General features: G+C 44.1%; 2 protein-coding genes across 6 annotated transcripts in view; one reads left to right on the forward strand and one right to left on the reverse strand.

Annotated features, from left to right (window-relative positions):
- SLAIN2 (SLAIN motif family member 2) overlaps nucleotides 1-1,017 on the reverse strand; it is a 34,436-nt gene extending 33,419 nt beyond the window's left edge. For 2 of the 5 annotated variants that reach the window (XM_071432432.1, XM_071432431.1), the window contains exon 1: nucleotides 563-1,013. In XM_071432432.1, the coding sequence (XP_071288533.1) occupies nucleotides 563-921 (359 nt within the window). In that variant the 5' untranslated portion in view covers nucleotides 922-1,013. Of the gene's footprint in view, nucleotides 1-562 lie in introns of all 5 variants that reach the window. The other 3 variants (XM_071432434.1, XM_071432435.1, XM_071432433.1) reach the window with 2 other exon arrangements.
- Nucleotides 1,018-18,369: 17,352 nt separating this feature from the next.
- The window catches only part of TEC (tec protein tyrosine kinase), a 43,635-nt gene continuing 41,964 nt past the window's right edge, over nucleotides 18,370-20,040 (forward strand). Inside the window, exon 1 of the mRNA XM_071432439.1 lies at nucleotides 18,370-18,519. The gene's annotated coding sequence lies outside the window, so the exon portion shown is untranslated. The remainder of the gene's footprint in view (nucleotides 18,520-20,040) is intronic.

Here is a 20,040-nt window from a genome sequence, read left to right on the forward strand (position 1 = left end):
CTACATCATTAGCAATAAATTAGAACGCCTAAGGGCAACACGTTCATGAGATGAAAAAGTGCTACATTTGCTGCCTTTACAGCTGAAAGAAATCGAGGCATTAAAGGTGCCCGATGCATGTCTGAAGTCTAACAGTACCTGTGGGCCAATTCTAATACGCAGAAATTTCCCACAAGTTTCTCAATGCCTCTCCACCGCCTGCACTCCCGAAAACACTGATGGCTCATTCTGCGGCAGCACCGGAGCCCGCTCGGTATCCGAGTACCCCCAAGTAACGCTCCCCTCGCGGCCGAGCAGCGAGCAGGGCAGAGCCGCGGCCTCCAGGGAGCTTCACCGCCGTTTGCAGAAAGCGAACACCCTTCCCCGGCAGGCGTCTAGTCCAGCTCACCAAGCCCTTCACCCAGCCCAGAGGGCGAGGCTGCCTCCGCACACAAAGCCCCGAGACCCCCTACGACATCAGGCACACGCCTGGAAACTGCCCCTTCCCCCAGGCACGGCGGAGCCTTGCCCGCCTCCTCACCAACCCGCCCCCACCCCATCCCCACCCCGGCCGCCTCCTCACCAGCCGGTCTCGTCCTCATCGCAGCCGGCCAGCCGCTCCAGCTCCTCCGGCCTGAGCACCGCCGCATCGTCCAGGAGGCCATTGCCGCCGCTGCCCCCATCGCCACCGCCGGGCTCCTCGGGGAGCGAGCGCCGGGCGACGGCCCTAGGGCTGAGACAGCGGCCGTCGGGCGACGGGGAGACGGCGGGGGGCGGCGAGGAGGGCCCGGCGCTCGGCAGGCGCTTGGGGCTGGCGGGGGCGGCGGGCAGGGCGCCGTGGCGGCTGCGAAGCTGTTCATTCTGCTTCTCTAGCTTCTTCACCAGCTCCTGCAGCTTCCGCACCTCCGCGTCCGCGTTCACGCCCGAGCCCACATCCTCCATGGCGGCCGCCGGCAGAGCGGCGGCTGCGCGGGGAGAGGCGGCCGTGCCGCCCCGTCTACGCGGCCCGGCGGCCGGCGCCGGGGCAGGGCCGGGGCGGGGCGCAGGACGCACATCCGCCGCCGCCATGTCACCGCCTCCGCCGCTGCCGCCGGAACCGCCGGCCCTCGCGCCGCCTTCTCTCTGGGCGGGCCGGAACGGAACGGCACGGAACGGAACGACGTGCCATGGCTGAGCGTGGCGGCGGCTCGCGGCCCCGGCAGCGGGAGGCTGTGACTCAGTCCCGCTCGCGGCCGTCCGAGGGGCTCGTGCGGTGGGCTCGCTCCTGAGGGAGCGGCCTGGCTTGGCCTGGCCTGGCCTCCCGTGTCTTGGGCACCGCAGGTCCCGGACAGGAGTTGTATGGGAAGCCCCGGAATACCTTCCAAAACCGTTCAAAACCTCTGGAGAATACAAGGCTGCCCATGGTCCGAGGCCTAGGTGAAAGTGTTGGGCCTATTGTGTTTGACGGACGTGTGAACTGAACATCCTTCGAGTGTACATTTTGTATAAATAGATGCATATTCTTTTAAAGGTTGTGGTGATTTTGCCTTCCATAGCAAAACTTACACCTTTAGGTTTAAGGAATTAGTGGGGCTTTGGGATTTGTCACAGAATCACAGAATGGATAATGTTGGAAGGGACCACAGTCGTTGATCTGGTCCAATCTCCCTGCTCAAGCAGTTATCCTAGAGCTCAGGGCACAGGATTGTGTTTACTGGGCAATGTGTTCCAGTAAAGAAGTTTTTAATATTCAGGTGGAACTTTCTGTGCATTGCTTTCTGCCCATTGCCTCCTGCCCTATTTCTTGGGATGTTTTGTATCTTGTGATGAATTGTCTCCAAATTTCGTCAGATGGCATTGTGGGCATGCTCTGTGTCCCCCTTCCCTGAGCCACTGAGTGACACTGTCCTTAGTCCCACCCCTTCACAATTTTTTCCTCTTCCCAAGTTCCATCTACTCACCAGCTTCATTTTGGAGCCTGGTTTGGCAGGGGAGAGGAGGAACACCAGCAAGTGGGCCAGAGGATGGCTGGAGTCTGCAGGGGATGGCACTGCTGTGAGCAGTTTTTACCAGGCTCAGGAAGGGAAGAAGGAAAATAAGACTGGGGTGCTCAGACCTGTGGGATGTGCTGAGAAGTTGCAAAGTTTAAGGGCATTTAATGCTACACAATCTGGTTGTGTTAGGTATGGTGCATGGACTGCTGGTGTGTTGAGACTGCCAGGCATGAGTTTACCACATCCTTACAAGACTGGGTCACTTCCTTGCCTTACACAACACTCTCCCCTTATACATTCAAAGAATACGTTCCCTGTATGTACAGCATTATTTGAGGGTTTATTCTGGGGTGGTTTTGCATTGTTACTGTTAGCTTCTCACCAGAATCCAGGCCTTTGATCCATACATGCAATTTATGTCATTATTTTCCCAAAACAATTATCACCTTAAGTGTTTAACTGCATTAAAATACATCAGGGCTGGTATCTTTCAACAAAGCAATTTAATTACTCCTATGGTAATGTCTTCATTATCTGCAAATGAAGCAAACTTCTTATCAGCAGCAGATTTTGCCACAGACTTTGTATAATTCTCACAGCTATAGAACTACTAAACAGTTTTGGCCCATGAGCTGAGACCTTTGGCACTCTGCTCACTGGCACCACGTTAATGACTATCATAACTCCTTAGGGACTGGTCTGTAAACCAGTTTGTAAATCCAGCTCATTCTCTGTGTCTGTATGATATGGTACAAAGTCAAATGCCTTAAGGGAATCCAGATATATTCTGTGAGAACAGTTACTTATCAACAGAATTTACAGTCCTACCAAAGGCCAGGAAAACTATTATATAAAGGTTTTTTACATTAAGGATCTTTGATGATCCCTATACTTAGAGTGACACTGCTGATTATTCAGTAGTTGATGGGTCTTAAACTATGCAGGGAACTTTATTCCAAATTAGAGCATTTATAGCAGGACCACACAATAGAACTTCTTTCTTCTTCTATAACTATCTTCAGGCCAAACATCAGTGGCATGAGAAACCCTGTCACTTGAATTAATCATGCTTCTATGGTGGCAGCAGGAGGAGTTTAATCCTTTCTATAGTGCAACTGCTGGGATCAGGATGGGACTGGTGGCTGGAACTGGGAGTGTGGCAGTGTGAAGTGGGGCTGTGACAAAGGGCTCTGCCAGGAGATGCAGACAGGCAGTGCAGCGGAGGACCAGGACCACAGAGAGACCCAGGCTCCTGGGAGCTGCTGCCAAAACTGCAGCTGTTCCTGGTCATTCTGTCATGTTTAGGGGCCTGCTCTGATAGCTAATGGGGCACCTCTGAGAGCTCTTTAGTGGTCAGTGCACTGCCTGCATCCTGCCTCTCCTCTGCTCTTCCTTCTCCCTTCCTCTCCCCCCTGTTCATTTTATGGTCTGTCTGTCCCCCAGATTTCCTACTCCAACTTTCTGTTTACTTTGCTGCCAGCAGCTGTAGCAATTTTTTCTCCCCACAAGATACACTCCCTGCAGGTGTGTGTGGACAAAGGGGGAGGAAAGTGAGAAAAAAGTCTCAGAAAAAAGCTTCAGAACTGCTGAGTCACCTGCTATTTTTACAAAGAGTAAGGGCATAAATGAAATGAACAAAGGGAGTCACTGCTTAATAGTCACCATAGTCTGTGCTTTGAATAGCAAGAGCCATGATTCTGCTTTCTCATTCATTCCTGTGTTGTGAGTGCCCTTCTCATGTGCTGGGAACTGAAGAGCAGCAGGGCTTGGTCCATAAGCTTCCTATGAAATATCAGGTCAATAATAAGCTTCCATGACCTTCTTGTTCCTCAGATTCCAAGCTTGCTCTGGCCAGATGTGAGACCACACCCAAGCAGAGGCCCTTGGGTGAATATACAGAAATAGTATTAATTGATAGTAATGCTACAAAAATGAAACCTTTCCACTGTGTCACAAGAGCAAGAGAAATTCTTCTCTGTGTGAAATTGGATCTGTTGCAGAGTTTTTTGTGAACAGCTGTGATTGCACCCACGCTGTGTTTTCCCTTTTCACAGAGAGGGAGGAGAAAAGCAGCCTTTCCACAGCACTATTTCCAGATCTCAGGACATGCTTGGGTGCTTCTCTTGTCTGACTTGGGGCAGGTTCTAAACTCACCAGATGAGAGAAAATGAGGAGCAGTCTCTCCAAAGGAAAAGAAGTCTGAACAAGGTTCTCATGTCACTCAAATAATTCAATACACATCCTTCTGGCAAGTGGATCCTAGAAAATAGCCACCAGGAGCCTTGTTTTGCTGACCTTTGAGCTCTCTAGCATGGACAGCCCTATGGTTAGTTTCTCAAAGTGGTGATTTGCTGAATCTTTGCCTTTACATCTGTCAAAACTGTTAGAATCTGACTTTGAAACCTTGATTTCATTTGTCACCTGGGAGGGCAATCCCTCAGGGAGAATAGTACATGAAGATGGGCAGATGCATGGTGGGAAGTTAACATTTGTTGTAAATATTTAACTTGATGTCTGGAAAACTGGACTGGTTTTTAAGCAGCTTTGCTTATTCTCCTGCAGAAGGGTTGTTGCCTGCCAGACTTGTCAAAGGAGGTGTTCAGCAGGCCCACACATGTTTGTGTTAGGCAGTGTTTAGCTAAACCTTTGACAAAATATAAAGTATTGTTTATCATTACAATATATGGCACATGCAAAAATTGAATACAGAGTGGAGTGAAGCATGTTCCTGTCATAATATGTTCCTTTCAGAATTAAAGGCAGAACTGTTCCTCTAGTTCTACTAAAAGAACCAACATTGTAACTTCAGTTATTTATAAGAGATACCTCTGAGTACATCAGGCTCATCAGTGGTGAGACAGCACCAACAATGTTTAGCCCTTTAGATTGGGGTTTGGAAACTTAAAAATGTAGTCACTCTGCACACATCTTCAGTACCCATACCCATCCCCTAAAATCTTTAAACAGCAGTGAGCTGTGCATAAATACACTTTAAAAGTCTTTATAAATAATTTTTAAAAAGTGTTTTCTGCTGACAGTGTTGTGGATGATGGACCCATGATCAGTACATTGGTCTCCTTACCAAGTTACAAGGCACTTAACAAAATTTAGTTGAGCAAGCTTAAACTTAGCCAAATTTAAATTATTCAGACAGAACAAGGTACTTTCTAAGGCATTGATTAGAATTTTTTAGTCTGGCTTACAATATATTTTGAGAAGAAGAAAGGAAAGGAAAGGAAAGGAAAGGAAAGGAAAGGAAAGGAAAGGAAAGGAAAGGAAAGGAAAGGAAAGGAAAGGAAAGGAAAGGAAAGGAAAGGAAAGGAAAGGAAAGGAAAGGAAAGGAAAGGAAAGGAAAGGAAAGGAAAGGAAAGGAGAAGCAAATTCAGTTTTATCATGGCATTAGCTACCAGTATTTCATATTTATCAATCACTTGGAAATAGCTTAGTTGCTCTTTAAAAAACTGCTGAGTTCAACACACTTAAAATGCTGTGGTGACATGGACATTGAATTGACATTGTGGTGACTCAGAACATTGGGAAAGGATTTTTTGTTGTCAAGAAGATTCATGATTGACGTTAAGTTGCGAGTGCAGTGATTTTAATCACTTGGGTAACAGTGAGTGAAACCTTACATGTCTCCACCCGTATGAAGCAATCTTCTGTTCTATCATTCAAAAAAAAGTTCCTAAATTTGCTCTCCCAACATGGCTTTATTACCAGGCCAAGGCTGGAAGGAAGAAGACTTCATTGCACTCAAGAAGTTTTTAAAAACAGTTTTCCCTCTGCATTTTTTTTTTTTAGCATGATAAAGCACCAAATCTTCAGAATGCAAACTAATTGGAAACTTTAAAATGCATGATAAAGCACCAAATCTTCAGAATGCAAAGTAACAGGAACTTTCAAACGTGTTGAAAGTTTGAAATGCTGCATACTGGAAAAGCTAGTATGTTTTAAATGTCTTTTTGCTCAGATTTACAGAAAAGATTTGTTATTGAATAGGAGAGAGAGGGTATTCACATTGCATAGACAAAACTTTGCAATTAAATTAGGTTTATGCTCGATTTATTGATGGCTGGTATTTAACAATGCTCTGCCTCTGTCTGAAGACAGTATGCTAATGCTGACAAAAGTAATTGAGATTGGCAATCAAGAAAGGAAAATGTGTGACCATGAGTAACCAAAATACTGTATGCAAACAAAAGAATTACCAAAGAAGCCTCAGATACTACGTTGGTACTTGAGTCTGGAGAGAAAACAAGAATATGTTATTTGAGATGTGGCATATCACTGTATAATGCAACTTCTGATCTTTTTTTTTCTCTTCCCTGTTCTCTTTTGAGAAAGCTTTTGGCTACTTTGCACAGTATCGAAGGTATCCATCGCCATCTAGTGACACCACGTTGTGCCTGAGTCTGAGCTTGTAACCGGAGCGTTCCCAGGGAGAAGCTGGTGCCCCAGGACTCCTGCCACCCTCGTTCAGAGGTCTTGAGGGCAAGAGACCTCGGTCATGGCTTTGGTGGCCCAGGGCTCACTCCTGAGGAGGTGGCTCAGAGAGGGGACAAATGTGTGTGGAGAGTTTCTCGTGGGACAGCTCTTGCCATGCCTGTGCAGTGGGGAGGTAGCACCGGTGTGTGTGTGCCCTGGCCTCTGCACTGACATTTTCCTGCCCACATTTTGGGGGCACTTGGAGAGGACACCCTGCACATTCCACAGTGGAAGGAGTTCCCTGTATTTGGAGGATGCCATAAAGGAAATCCTACCATGTAGTCAGTCCCAACACTTAGTGATCTTCTTTTCTTCAAGACCAGTATTATTTAATGCAGTGTCATGTTTTTCTTTTGGATTCTTGTATGGCAATTTTTTAATATATCAAATGAGGGCTGATTTTACTCAGCAGGGATAAAATAACAAATAATTCATAGGACTGGCTAAAACATTCCGTCTGTGGTCCCTGCTGTTCAAATAAATGAGCTAACCTCAATGAGGAGCTCACTTAGTCACCGTGCCCTCTATCAGCAAGGACGAGTGAAAGGAAAGGCTCTGCAGGGAAACGAAAAGAAAATTAAAATTCATTTGTTTCCCAAAGCATGTTTTCCAGGGCCTAATTAAATGCATACCTTTTTGCTGAAGCCCACAAGAAGAACTATCATTATATTTCCCACTGCAAGAATATTAGAGGGTTTGTAAATGAGAAGCAAATTGGGAAAATATTGTTTAGAAATCACATTGGAATACAAGAGCAGGAGACCCCTCGGAAGGGCTTGCAGGCAAATGGCCCTCTCATTATGGCTCTCAGCAAAGTCAAAGGAAAATAGTCTGGTCTTGATATGACAGGTCACTCACCATAAGTCAGTAGGCTTGATACAGAGATTCAGCTGCCCAGCTGCAGGTAGATCTTGATAAACAATTTGATGTAAAAAAATCAGGACAAATGTATTCCATTATTTCCCTACTGTATTATTTGCTTCCCTTCTAATATTATCACAACATTCACCAAGCAGACTGAGATTTTTTTCTTTTTCAGTAATGACTGCAACAGCAAGATCATCCTTTAAGGTATACAGTATCACAAATCCTATTCATTTCCCTCTAGTTTTGCTTTATTTTACAGACATTTTAGAGACTACTAAAAATTAGAAAAACCAGGCTGATAAAATGGTCTGTGTCATTATCCATGCTCCTGCATGTATAATGTATTTGTATTTCTTCTGTTTCTGTTATTATCTGTAGGGGGATACAGTATGGGTAAATGAAAGTGGTATAGAATGTAATCTTATCCCCTAAAGAGTTGCAGCTGAACCAATTACTAAAGATTAGGAGCAGGCCTGATGTTAACAGGCCACAGTTGTAGCCAATAAGAAGAGTGCTATAAAAAAGTGGATTGGTGGGAACTAGAGTCAGTTGGCTGCTGTGAGGACAAGGAAGAGTCAGTGCTTAGAGGAGCTGCCTACAAGAAACATCGAGGAGGTACAAAAAGCTAGCAATATGGAACCTTTGCAATGTAATGACAATAGAACTCTTGCACTATAGCAACAACAATTATCCTATTTATATTTTAAGATCTTTGGAGCAGTTTTGCTCCAGCTTCTGTTTTTTAAGTGCTTTGTTTTTCTCTAGTACACCTAATAGAACTACTCAAGCATAAGTCAAGCTCTGCAGAATATAACTAGCTGAAATATTAATTTTAAACTATTTGTGCTACTCAGCTGATTTGAAGCCAGAATAGCTCAGTCAGATAACTGTGGAAGGCAACTAGAATTCCTTTAAGCCTAAGTGCTCCAGAAATTATCTTCAGCATGTATCCCAAAGGGAAAAAATATGGAAATAGCTCCATTCACAATTAACTGGGAAACCCTGAACTTTATAAAGTAATGAGTGAGTCTACAAGGAACAGAAAATGAAAAAGTGTCTTGCTAGACAAAAGGCATGTGAAAATGTCAAAAGTCAAGCTTAGGAAAAGGCTGCAAAAGAAGCTTAAGCAAATAGTAAAAGGTACCTTGGCCAAATAACCAACAAAAAGGAGTGGATGCCATATAAATCATGGATGAGGTTATAATTAAAGATAATTAAGGTCCCACCCCAAACTACCTGATTATTTGGCTCAGCATGAGTAATGATAATGCTGAAGTACACAGAGCTAAACCCAAAGTTGTTCATGAGAATGGGTGTGGAAAGAAATTATGTGTGAGGTGAAAATGAAGGGCAGAGATCTTGCCTGTCAAGGAGGCCCAGTAGCAGAGATAATAAATCCAGCAGTAAGGTTTTTTACGAAAACAGACAACAATACTATGTGATTAAAAGACTAAAAAGTGAAGTAGCAATATTTAAGGAAAAAAGTGTTGCACAAAAGTGGATTGTGATGATTTCAGTTGTCTGTAAGGACTCAATGTTTTTGTGAAAGAAACAGCTATGAAAGCAGATAAAAATTGGGACAGTTGCCAAGGATCAGCTTGTATTTTTATTTGCTAAAATACACAATGTTTTTAGACAATTGCAATAAAGCAAATCCATATAGATTTCAGTAAAGTGACTGACATGGTGTTACATGGAAGTTAGTTTGATGATGCAGGAAAATCAGAGGAAAGAAACCAGCCAAAGAGCAACAGCAATTACTGTACTTCAAGGAAACTGCCTTGGCTATAGGGGATGGTTTATGTAACTGGATTAGGGACCGGTGCATTTATTATTTCTGTTAATGGTTATGTCCAAAGACAAGAACTAATTAATGAAATACACTTGTGACCAAAATAAAATATCTGGACTGAACTGCATAAAACAAAGTCTTAATTAACAGAAGTCTAAGGCAACAAAGGCAAGGTACTTAAAAGAGTAGGAGGAATTTCTTCAGTTTTATCAGGTTTATCAGCTGCTGAATAAAAATGAAGAGAAAAGCCTGGCTCGAAATAGTTTTGAAACTGTTTAAGCTGAGACCTTATGGAGATTATTCAGAACATGTCACAGTGAAGAAACATTAAAATACACTCAGAGAAGTTTAGGAGACAGAACCTTGAAATGGTGATACCTTAAGTATAGGTCAGGAGGTGTCTTGTTTGGCTCAACCAGATGAAACCAGATGTGGTTTTAGACAGCAACAAGGGTAAACACTGGGGAGGAAGAACTATGCAAGCCAAAGAACAGTGCCCCATGAGCAGGTTCTCCAGCTTCCTCCACATTCAAGTTGCAGTTCTACACAGTCTGAACATTCCCAGTGCAAACAATAGATTAATAAGCCACGCATTGATGGTTTACTATAACCAAAACCTGATCTTATGCTCCCTATTTATTCCTATTATCAGTGGGAATTAAAAACTTGTAGCATCAGGATCCCTTAGGTGCCTTTGTAATTCAAGTAAGTTGCAAAAATGCAAGATTTAGTGTTGGGTTTTGTTAATGCATGTAATAATTATGACTGTCAGTACACATACCATGTTGCAAGTGTTCACTGATGTATTTCTCTGTTTATATATATGTATTTAACTTCAATCAAAATGCTAAGCTGAGGTATTAGAATATGATAAGTAAAATAGCAATAGAAATATTCTACCTTGCTGCCAGGTAGAATATAAAATTTTTAATACTTTTAAACAATTATATTTCTCTCCCAAAATTAAAAAGGAGAAATAATATCTGAACGTGTAGTTACCATCACAGAAAATCTGTTTATTGAGGGCTTGACAATAATAAGCACAGCAGAACATGTGCATTTTATTAGAAGTTACCTTCTGTATCCTTCTCTGTAAAAATCCCTGGCTCTTTGCAGTATTGTACTTTGTACACATGCAGTTTAACTTATTTTATCATTTTCATCTTGAAACAATCTTTGGAATGAGCTGTAACCTTCTAAATGCCTTTGTTCCTTGGTGGAAAGGCTGAGTCACTCGTCATGAGGGATTGATGGAGGATGCAAAATCAAAAGAATATATGGGACAGATTCAGCCCAAGTGTGGCTGAAGTCAGTGGTGCCCTAGGGCTAAATATGAGCCACAGTTAGGCTTTCTCCAGGAGAAGGGAACTGTCTTGGGCTGAGGCATCTTGCCCCCATCACAACCAAACCTGCACATCAGGGCACAGTAGAATGCTGGTGTCTGGTTCAATAAGACACATTTTGCAATTCCTCTGTTAACAGGTCTGAACCTGTTCCACTGCTGCACAATTCTTTAAGTACAGAAAGCCCTACATAAAAGCTAAGCTATATTCAGACTTCAGAAGATGTGCCAAAATGACAAAAGTCAACCCTTAGTGGAAAGTTCAGAGTAGAGGGAAAATTCAAAGGGCTCTTATTTTTAACTGCGAATGTAGCAGTTTGTCTCAATTTCCCAGCTCAAACAATGTGGCAGGCTGGTGAGAGTGAGATATTTTCTATGGGCTCAGTTCCTGGTATTGTTTGCAAGCCAAATGTGAGGGTAGATAGCAATGTGTCAGCCCACTCACAGTCATGGCACAGGCATCTCCTACTAGTGACAGGCCTGGCTATTAGAACAAAGAAACACATGAGGCAAGAGACTTAAAGACTTCTTCCTTTCTCATAAGCATTTTGGCAAGAAAATTTTGAGAAAAACATTAAGGTTTGTCCAAGGAATATAATTATTATTAAAAAAAACAAAGCTTTTAGTGCTCTTGACAATTAATTTTTTTTTTCCAAAGAAATAAGTGACAGCTAAATTGTTCTCTGAAAATGTTGGATTTATGACAAAGTCCAATGAAGCAGAGAGGGGTATTGATTTGGGAAGACTAGGGTTATGATCTGTTCATTTTGCCATATTTCAAAGTGATGAACCATATTGTGTTGTTTTAACTTGTCTGTATAGCAAATAGTGTGTGTGCAACCACGCACACGTGTGTATCTCTATGCTTATACATGCACATACACCTGTTAAACACCATATTTGCAGCCCATGTTGGACTTGAAAAATTGCTAGAATGCTGGACTGCAGCTTCAGGAGGTTGCAAGGAAACAGCAATGAAGTATGAAGTGGAAATTCCCTCTTTATGACACTTGAGGGTCCCTAACTCTTCCTATACATCAATATTAAGAGCTTTTAGGAACAATGAAGGCAATTTTTTCAGCAAGACCATAGCTTTAGACATGATGTTGCGAGGGATGCAACATTCATCTTCATTCAGCTTTGTTCACAGCAATGCACATTCACAGGAGTTGAATCAGGAAAAAAAAATTTCCATTTTATGTCCCTACTTCATTTAATCAGTAAATATAACTTGAAAAGTGATCATCAGTTAAATAAAACTTTCTAACATGAAGTTGCAAATTCTTTAATAACAAAACAAATGTTACTTGCTGCAACTGTTTTGAAAGTTGTAACATTAGTAGTGTCTGTCAATGAAGGCTGGAAAATGGGTTTTAGCGGGAGTGTAGAATGTCAAATTCACTCTAAAATAATAGTAAGGTCATGTATGTGATTATCACAGTGGATTTACTCTGAATTGTCATTACTGGAATGCCAGCCTGATAAGGGCAGAAATTAGGCCATGTGGCAAAATGCTTGGACTGAAGGCTGCTGCCATACTACTGATTCCATTTGTTGAAGTGAACTTTTATTGTCAACTGGATGCATGGTAAATTTTATTTTGCAATTTTGTTAGGGAATGCCAAATACACTAAGCTCCATAGGCAAAACCATAGTCTGACCTACATGTGAATTCAGAATAATTTAACTAGGAACACAGCTATAATAATATCACAATCAGAATCTGACCTTCTCTTGGGGATTTGGCGTGATAGGCTTCTAATCAATGTGGTTCAGCTGCTTCTTTAAATTAAATCAGTATAACATGGTTATATATACAGTGATACAAACCTCTCAGAAATGGAGATAAAATATTCTTTTCTCTTGAGAGAGGAAAGTTGTTTGCATTTTTGCTTTGCTTTCTAACCTTATTCAGTCTTACATAATACTTTATATACAAGCTAAAATTATGCATTGACACCTACTTTTCCATAGTATATTCCAGTTCAGCAGATCACATCTTGACACAAAATTTTCTTTCAGCATTTTCCCTGTAAATTTGGTGTAACTCCATTAAAGTCAGATGTGAAATCCCAGTTTTGCTGAGCTCAGATTCTGTTCACTGAGCACCCATATTAATTGGTTAAATTTTTCTTTGCCACCCGTATCTAAAGGCTAAACTTGCTTTTGAAATCTAAGAGTTGCCTCTTCAAGCAGACTTACTGTTTCCTTAGCAGCAGCATGTGCTAAGCCACATATGATGCTATCACAGTGTCTGAGGCTGCCCTGCAGTGTCACCTAGACAGTCTTTGCCCACAGCTCCTGGTAGCTGCATACTTCAGACAGTCCACACTGACCACATTAGCTGGCAGGGCAGTAGTTTTCAGATCTAAAGATCCTTAGAGAGTGAATCCTACTGTGGTCCTTCTTGGTTACCTCCTAGGGGTCCTCCTAGAAGTATCTAGAGACTCAGAGAGCACAAGCTGACAATCACCAGAGCTGAACAACCCAGCATACTAATCCACATCCTTGTCTTTTTAGACAGTTGTTCTTTGTACCAGGACTGGCAGAGAATTTCAATGTACTCCTTAGCACTACTGTTCTGACCCTGGATGTCAGGTAAAATGTGCAACTAAATGAAGACTCTTTATGTTCTCTTCCATGTTATATATTCATGTTACTTTCCTGTCATGTTATTACATTAGCACATCAAGCCACCACTCAAATCGGGCTGCACTGTGCTGAACAGGGCCCTGTTTTTAATAACTAACTCCTTTGTTTGTGGCAAGTTGCACTGCAGCAGTACACCATAGCACAGAGAAAAAGGAAAGAAAGGTTTGACAAATGTGTGTGGTTATATGATTTTACCAAACATTGTGGTCAAGCAGGCCCACCACTTACTAAAGAAATTTCTCAAACTCTTTTGCAAGTTTATGGGTCTGGTAGCTTTAGAGAGGTCTATGAATTTTTGAAGGCTAATTTAGCCTGATACATGCTTCTTTTACCTTTTGTTCATTAAATCAGTAACTATATTAGAGTTCCTTGCAAAGTCTTGTGGGTTTTACTCCTGGCTTATCAATAACCTGACTGATAAACTATTTCCCCAGTTTCTTTTTCCTGCATGGAGTTAGCATTCATTTATGAGTCCTGCTAGACTGTGGATATGAAAATCCCAAAATGTCAGGTGACACAGCTGCATGCCAAAGGAAAATCTAGCATCAACTGACAACAGTTCACACTGAAAGGATAAAAAGTTATCATGGTGGGAATCACCCTGCATCCCCAAGAAGATTAATCCCAGCTAGACCAGTGAAGGTTATCACCACGGTAGGTCAGGGCCTGCCCCTTCCCAGCCACCCAGCAGTAGCAGCTACATCCTCCCACTTGGAAACACTGGCTTCCTAGTCCAGAAAGTTCCTAGAGGGAACTTTTTAGAGGAGATGGTGATCAAGGAAAGGACAAGTGATACATATGGATAATTGCTGTTCCATAAATCTAGATTATAACCACATAACAAAACAAATGTTATGTGGTTATATGTTTTGTTTGTGCACATAGCTTTTGCACAGATCTTTCATGTTGTGCTGGGCAATGTTTATAATGAAAAGTGCTACAATATTCTAAAGCAGTGGGTAAAAACCCAGATTCCCTGTATTCTAGAGTGCTTTCAAAACTCCTTGGTATTTTGACTGTACCTTCCTGTTGAGACTACGATATCTTGTAAATCAAAGAATCACAGAATCATTTAGGTTGGAAAACACCTCTGAGATCATCAAGTTCAATCTTTGACCAATCACCACCTTGTTGACTAGACCATGGCATTGGGTACCACAAACAGTCATTTCTTGAGCACCTCCAGGGCTGATGAGTCCACCTCCTACATGGACAACCCATTCCAATAACTGACACCCTTTCAGTGACAAAATTCCTCCTAATGTCCAGCCTGAACCTCCTCTGGCATAACTTGAGCCTATGTCTTCTCATCCTGACACTTGTTACCTGGGAGAAAAAAAATCAATCCCTACCCAGCTACAACTTCCTTCCAGGTAGTTGTAGGGGGGAATAAGGTCCACCCTGAGCCTCCTTTTCTCCAGGATAAACACCCCCAGCTCCCTCAGACACTCCTCACAGGACTTGTGCTCCAGACCTTTCACCAGTTCCATTGCCCTTGTGTGGACTCACTGCAGCACCTCAATGTCCTTCTAGTAGTGAGGGGCTTAGAACTGGACACAGGATTTGAGGTACAGCCTCACCAGTACAGGGGAACAATCATTGCCCTGGGCCTGCTGGCCACACTATTGCTGACACAGGCCAGGGTGCCATTGGCCTGCTTGGCCACCTGGGCACATCTGGCTCACGTTCAGCCACTGTCACCAGCACCCCCCAGTCCTTTTCTGCTGGGCAGCTTTCCAGACACTCTTCCCCCAGCCTGTAGCATTGCAGGGTGTTGTTAGGGAATACCAAATACACTAAAGCTCCATAGGCAAAACCACAGTCTGACCTACATGTGAATTCAGAATAATTTAACTAGGAACACAGCTATAATAATATCACAATCAGAATCTGACCTTCTCTTGGGGATTTGGCGTGATAGGCTTCTAATCAATGTGGTTCAGCTGCTTCTTATAATTAAATCAGTATAACATGGTTATATATACAGTGATACAAACCTCTCAGAAATGGAGATAAAATATTCTTTTCTCTTGAGCTGGTGCTGCACCCAGCACTTGGCCTTGTTGAACCTCATACTACTGTTCTTAGCCCATTGATCCAGCCTGTCCAGATCCCTCTGCAGAGCCTTCCTGCCCTTCAGGAGATCAGCTGCCACCTAGCCTGGTGTCATCCATGAGTTTGCTGAGGGTGCACTTGATTCCCTCATCCAGATAACTGATAAAGATATAGAACAGGACTGGGCCCAGTACTGAGCCCTGGCAAACACCACTAAGGATTGCCACTAGCTGGATGTGGCACCATCACTCTCTGGGTCTAGCTGTCCATACAGTTTTTGACAAAGAGTGCACCCATCCAAGCCATCAGCTGCCTACTTTTCCTGGAGGATGCCGTGGGAGAAAGTATCAAAGGCTTTGATGAAGTCCAGGCAGACGACATCCAGAGCCTTTCTTATCCAAGTGGTGGTCACCTGGTCATAAATGGGAGATCAGGTTGGTCAGCTGGACCTGCCCTTCCTAAACCTGTGCTGGCTGGACCTTATCCCCTGGTTGTCCTGTATGTGCCTTGTGATCGCACTCAGCATGATCTCTTCCATAACCCCACTGGGCAAGCACTTTTCCCGAGGGTGGCATTTGTCTATGACAGACACATCTTACAGACATGACACAGCTGATAGTACCCTGCACCTGTGTCCCAACCTGTTGCTATGTTGATATGGTGCTTTTGCTTCTTGACACAATGTGTGTCTCCTCAAAACGGTGGCACAGCTAGGAAACATCCTCACATTTACTGCAACAAAACACAACCCAGTGGCTGGCATTGAACTGGCATACACCTTCAAGACAACAATATTTACTGCAAGAAAGAGTATTTTATGGTAGGTCTCTATTACACTCCGCTGTTTAGTTACTTTCAGTGGTACAATGGAATTATCACTCCCAAAGTCTCTCAAAACTGGGCCAAAGCTATGGAGAAAGGAAAACCAGCACATTTGCTGATAGGAAAACCAGATAATGAAGAATGACTGAAATTTTTCTCTCATTCACAGGGTTCCCTCTTAAGAGTGTTATCTCTGCCCACAGCAAGTGAGGGAAGAGAAATAAACAAAGAAAATGCTCAGTGACTAAATTGACAGAATCCTCTGAGAAATTAAGGGACAAAGAGGATTTGACAGGCATGTAAAGGAAAAAGAAAAAGAGCCTCTCTGTGATCGAGGAACTGGTAGACATGCCTCCCTCTGACCAGAAATATTACTTTTTGAATCCAAGAGCACACCCAAAAGAACAACACTGGCTTCAATGAGAAAATGGGCATGAACCATGAAATGCTGAAGCATTAGTAGATGAAAAACTGCTGGAAAAGGTGGTCTATTAAAGTTGCCATCCAACTTGTGTATTTGCCTTTCTCTCCTTGGTACTTTATATGGGCCTGAAATTTCACGAGTCTCAGTCTTTCCCAAAGTGGAGACTTTCTCCTTGAGACTTCGCCACAAGGACTCTTCACTATTACTCATTCCTTAGTAGTAGAGCAAAATCCTGAGAAGCAGTGGCATCCTATAGTTGCTTTGATTCCACCATCCTGATGATGTCCTTTGTCTGCAGTTGTGGTAGAAAAAACACAGGAAGGGAACTGAGAACTGCAAACTCCACAAAATTTGCAAGCAAGTTTGTGCTCCACAAGTCCACCACAAATGCTCTGTCTGTTGGCTGATCAACATCAAAGTAGTTAACCCCTGATCAGTGGTTGTAAGAAGAACAGCACGGCAATGGCCACATGCTTTGAACCACAGGGATGTGCCCTGCTGTCCCTTTGCTTCTGCTGCAGCTCTGGAGTGAAGCCTCAGGAGTAATGTAGCTGCTGCTGGTTAAGTCACAGTGTAGCTTAACACATAATCTAGTTCTCTGCTAGATGTCACTTCTTTCTAGAGCTCAAAAAGGGCACCATATAGGGCAAAGCTATTTCAAGTTCCTCCTTTAAGCAACTGTTTGGTTTTATTGCCCTTTCCCTGTGCCACAGCAGCAGCAGAGGGGGCGAGGAAAGCTGTAGCTGCCATTGCTTGAAAAATGAAGCAATAGTTGCCTGTTTGCAAAACTGACCACATCAGTGGCAGTGGGTAAAGGTGTCTGAATGGATGCCTGAGCGTGTGCTACCACAACTGCGTGGATGCGGAGGGAAGTGGGAGTGGTGACATGGGCTGGTGGTACTAGTCATCATAGAGTGGCCTCAAGGAGACTGCCCATGTATTTAAAACAGAGAGGCCCCACACACCAGGCATTCAGATCATAGAGTGGCCTCAAGGAGACTGCCCATGTATTTAAAACAGAGAGGCCCCACACACCAGGCATTCAGCCCTGTGACTCCCAGGTCTCAGCAGTAGTGTGACAGGCATGGGAGACATGGCCACAGTGCCAAAGTAAGTTGGAGGAAATCCCTCAAGTAAAAACAAAGGCTCGGTAAGTCATTTCCTCTGAGCTGAACCAAAAGACATCTGTGTTGATACAGCTATTACACACTAATCATAACAAAACAATTCTCTTGCAAACAGCAATAGACCCTGCTTGCTTTCCTCTAGGCTGACTGAAATGTGAGAGACGTATTTCTGTTGAACTTTACAAGATCTTTTTCTTTCAATGTGGTTTTGCAGTGACAGTTTCTGTAGGTCAGACTGGTCTAGGAATGGGAAAGGAGGTAAAGAAAAGAGCCTACGTGCCATTTCAGTACAGACTCTGAACTCTGAAGTTCAGCACAGGCACCTGAGGGGCATAAAAAGCCACTTCAATTATTCTGGCTGTGGGTTTGAGGTGGCTGGATGTGACTGTTGGCACGGTTAATTATGAAGGAAGGCACTGTAACCCCTGGGACACGGGGACACGAGCAGATCTGCGATGGGCATTGAAGAGGAGCAGCCTCGGGGATGCACAGCCCACTGGGGATGGGGGAATGCTGTGCCCACCGCCACAGCACGGCCCAGCCCGGAGCCCCGCGAGCACTCATTCTCTCCGTGGTTTGGTAAGAGAAATGCTGTAGTCAAAGCACAGCTTTCACACAATTACAGCCAGCTGGGGCCAAGACCATAGATTTTGAGGGAGCGTTTGCAACCTGCTCCGAGTTACGTAGTTTTCCTTTTTCTTGTACTTCTCGGACGGGATTCGAGGCAGCTCCCGACGGATCTAGTGGGTGTGGGACACCTCAGCTCAGCCTCTCGCAGCGCCGCACCCGCCCCGGGCGCCCAGACAAGCGCGGCCGCCTCGGGTTGCCCCCGCTGCTTCCTCCGCGGGGAGCCGCGCTCAGCGGGAGGAGGAGGAGGTGCCGCCTTCCCGGGCCGGAGCGAGGCAGTGCGGTGCCTCTCTCCCTTCCTCCCTCCCTCCTTCCGCCGCCCTCCACGCCGCCGGCGCCCGGATTCCTTCCGCGACAGCGGCCGGGACACGCAGGTAGGGCAGGTGAGGCAAGGCGGGGGTGCCGGCCCGCTGAGGGACCTGCCGGGGTGCCGCACACGGAGCCCCCCCTGCCGCCGCTCCGAGCCCCAGAGTGTGCGGCACCGCCAGGGCCGAGGGGCTGCTGCCTCGGCGCACAGGTGTCACAGCAGCCCCAAGTGGGAGCGGTGACAAAAGCCGGCTTTGAAACCTTTGCTTAAAATTGCTCTAACTGTGTGATATAAAGGGGCTGTGGCCCAGGCTGCCAAATCCATTTGAAAGGCAACACTGATGAGTATTTCTTTGTTATGTGACTTTCTTCTCTGAGTCTTAGCTCCATGCAACTACTGTGCTTTGCTAAGACTGTTTTGCCTCAACTCAAGGGAAGACTTGCCTTCTGTTGAGTTCAGTTACCCTAATAATTCCTCCTGCTTTCTGTCCCACATGGGGTTCCCTTTTGTTGGCAGTGCATGCTCTTACATAGCCTTGTGCTGGGACACAGCACACCTGCTGCTTGTTCAGTACCTGACGAGACTTGCGTGGTGTTGTTTTTCCACAGGCTTCCTTTCTGCACTCTTAAAAGTTGGAACGGGTAATTATTTGAGCTGTAAACTGAACTTTTAGTACCGGCATGGCTGTGAAGTCCCTGCTTGAAATGACAGATTATAATCTGAAATATTCAGGGTTGTTTTATGAATCAAATACATATAGCTCTTATAGATGGAAAAACTGACTGTGGTAGAAATGCAGGCAAAAAGCCGTCTTGTGAGTACTTGCTTCTGGAGCTTTTGTTTTCATTTTAGAGTACGTGTTTCTGATATTCTGACTGTCTCACCTTTGATAGAAGATGATGTTTTGTTCAGTTTCTCAGAACTCTTCAGAGACTGGAAGATGGGTTATTACTTATTGCTGTTACAGAAATGTTTAGAGTATTTTGGGCTATCAGAAAGCACGTGCTTTTCTTTCTTTCTGACACACCAGCTGTGCTGCTCAGATAATTTCACCTGTGCAGAGGAGGCCCTTCAGGTGTCCTGGTCTTGTTTGCTGGGTACTGCTCTTGTATGTGGGGAGGTAGCTCCCAGACAGGGAGTTAATTACAGTCGTTTGGTGGTTATGGTTTGTAAGGGAACTGCAGCAGGAAAGGGCCCATTTACTATCAGACTCTCCTCTGGTATGCTTTATGTTTCTCTGGGGTTTATTTATGTTTTATTTGTTGTGAAATACATTGTATCATGAAACGATCACATTTATCTCTGCCCTTAGTTCTTATTGAAAGGGTGCCTTATACGTTCCTCTTAATTTCTAAATGAATATTATGATTGTTTTGAACCAAATGGTTGATTTCTATATGAGCTTGCCTGCTGAAACCACTGAAAGCAGAGCACTGTGATTATGTTTGGCATGTTTTTTGTTTTGATAAGATAATCTCATAGGTGTGCAAATCAAAACCATACTGGCAGTTACACCTCTGTCTTGAAGGAGCTCTGGTTATCAACTGCCAGCCCTGCTTTTATTAGCACTTCAAAATTTATAGGAGTA

This window comes from Agelaius tricolor, unplaced genomic scaffold (genome assembly GCF_023055355.1).
Source record: "Agelaius tricolor isolate 1412-34295 unplaced genomic scaffold, bAgeTri1.0.p SCAF_8, whole genome shotgun sequence".
NCBI lineage: Eukaryota > Metazoa > Chordata > Aves > Passeriformes > Icteridae > Agelaius > Agelaius tricolor.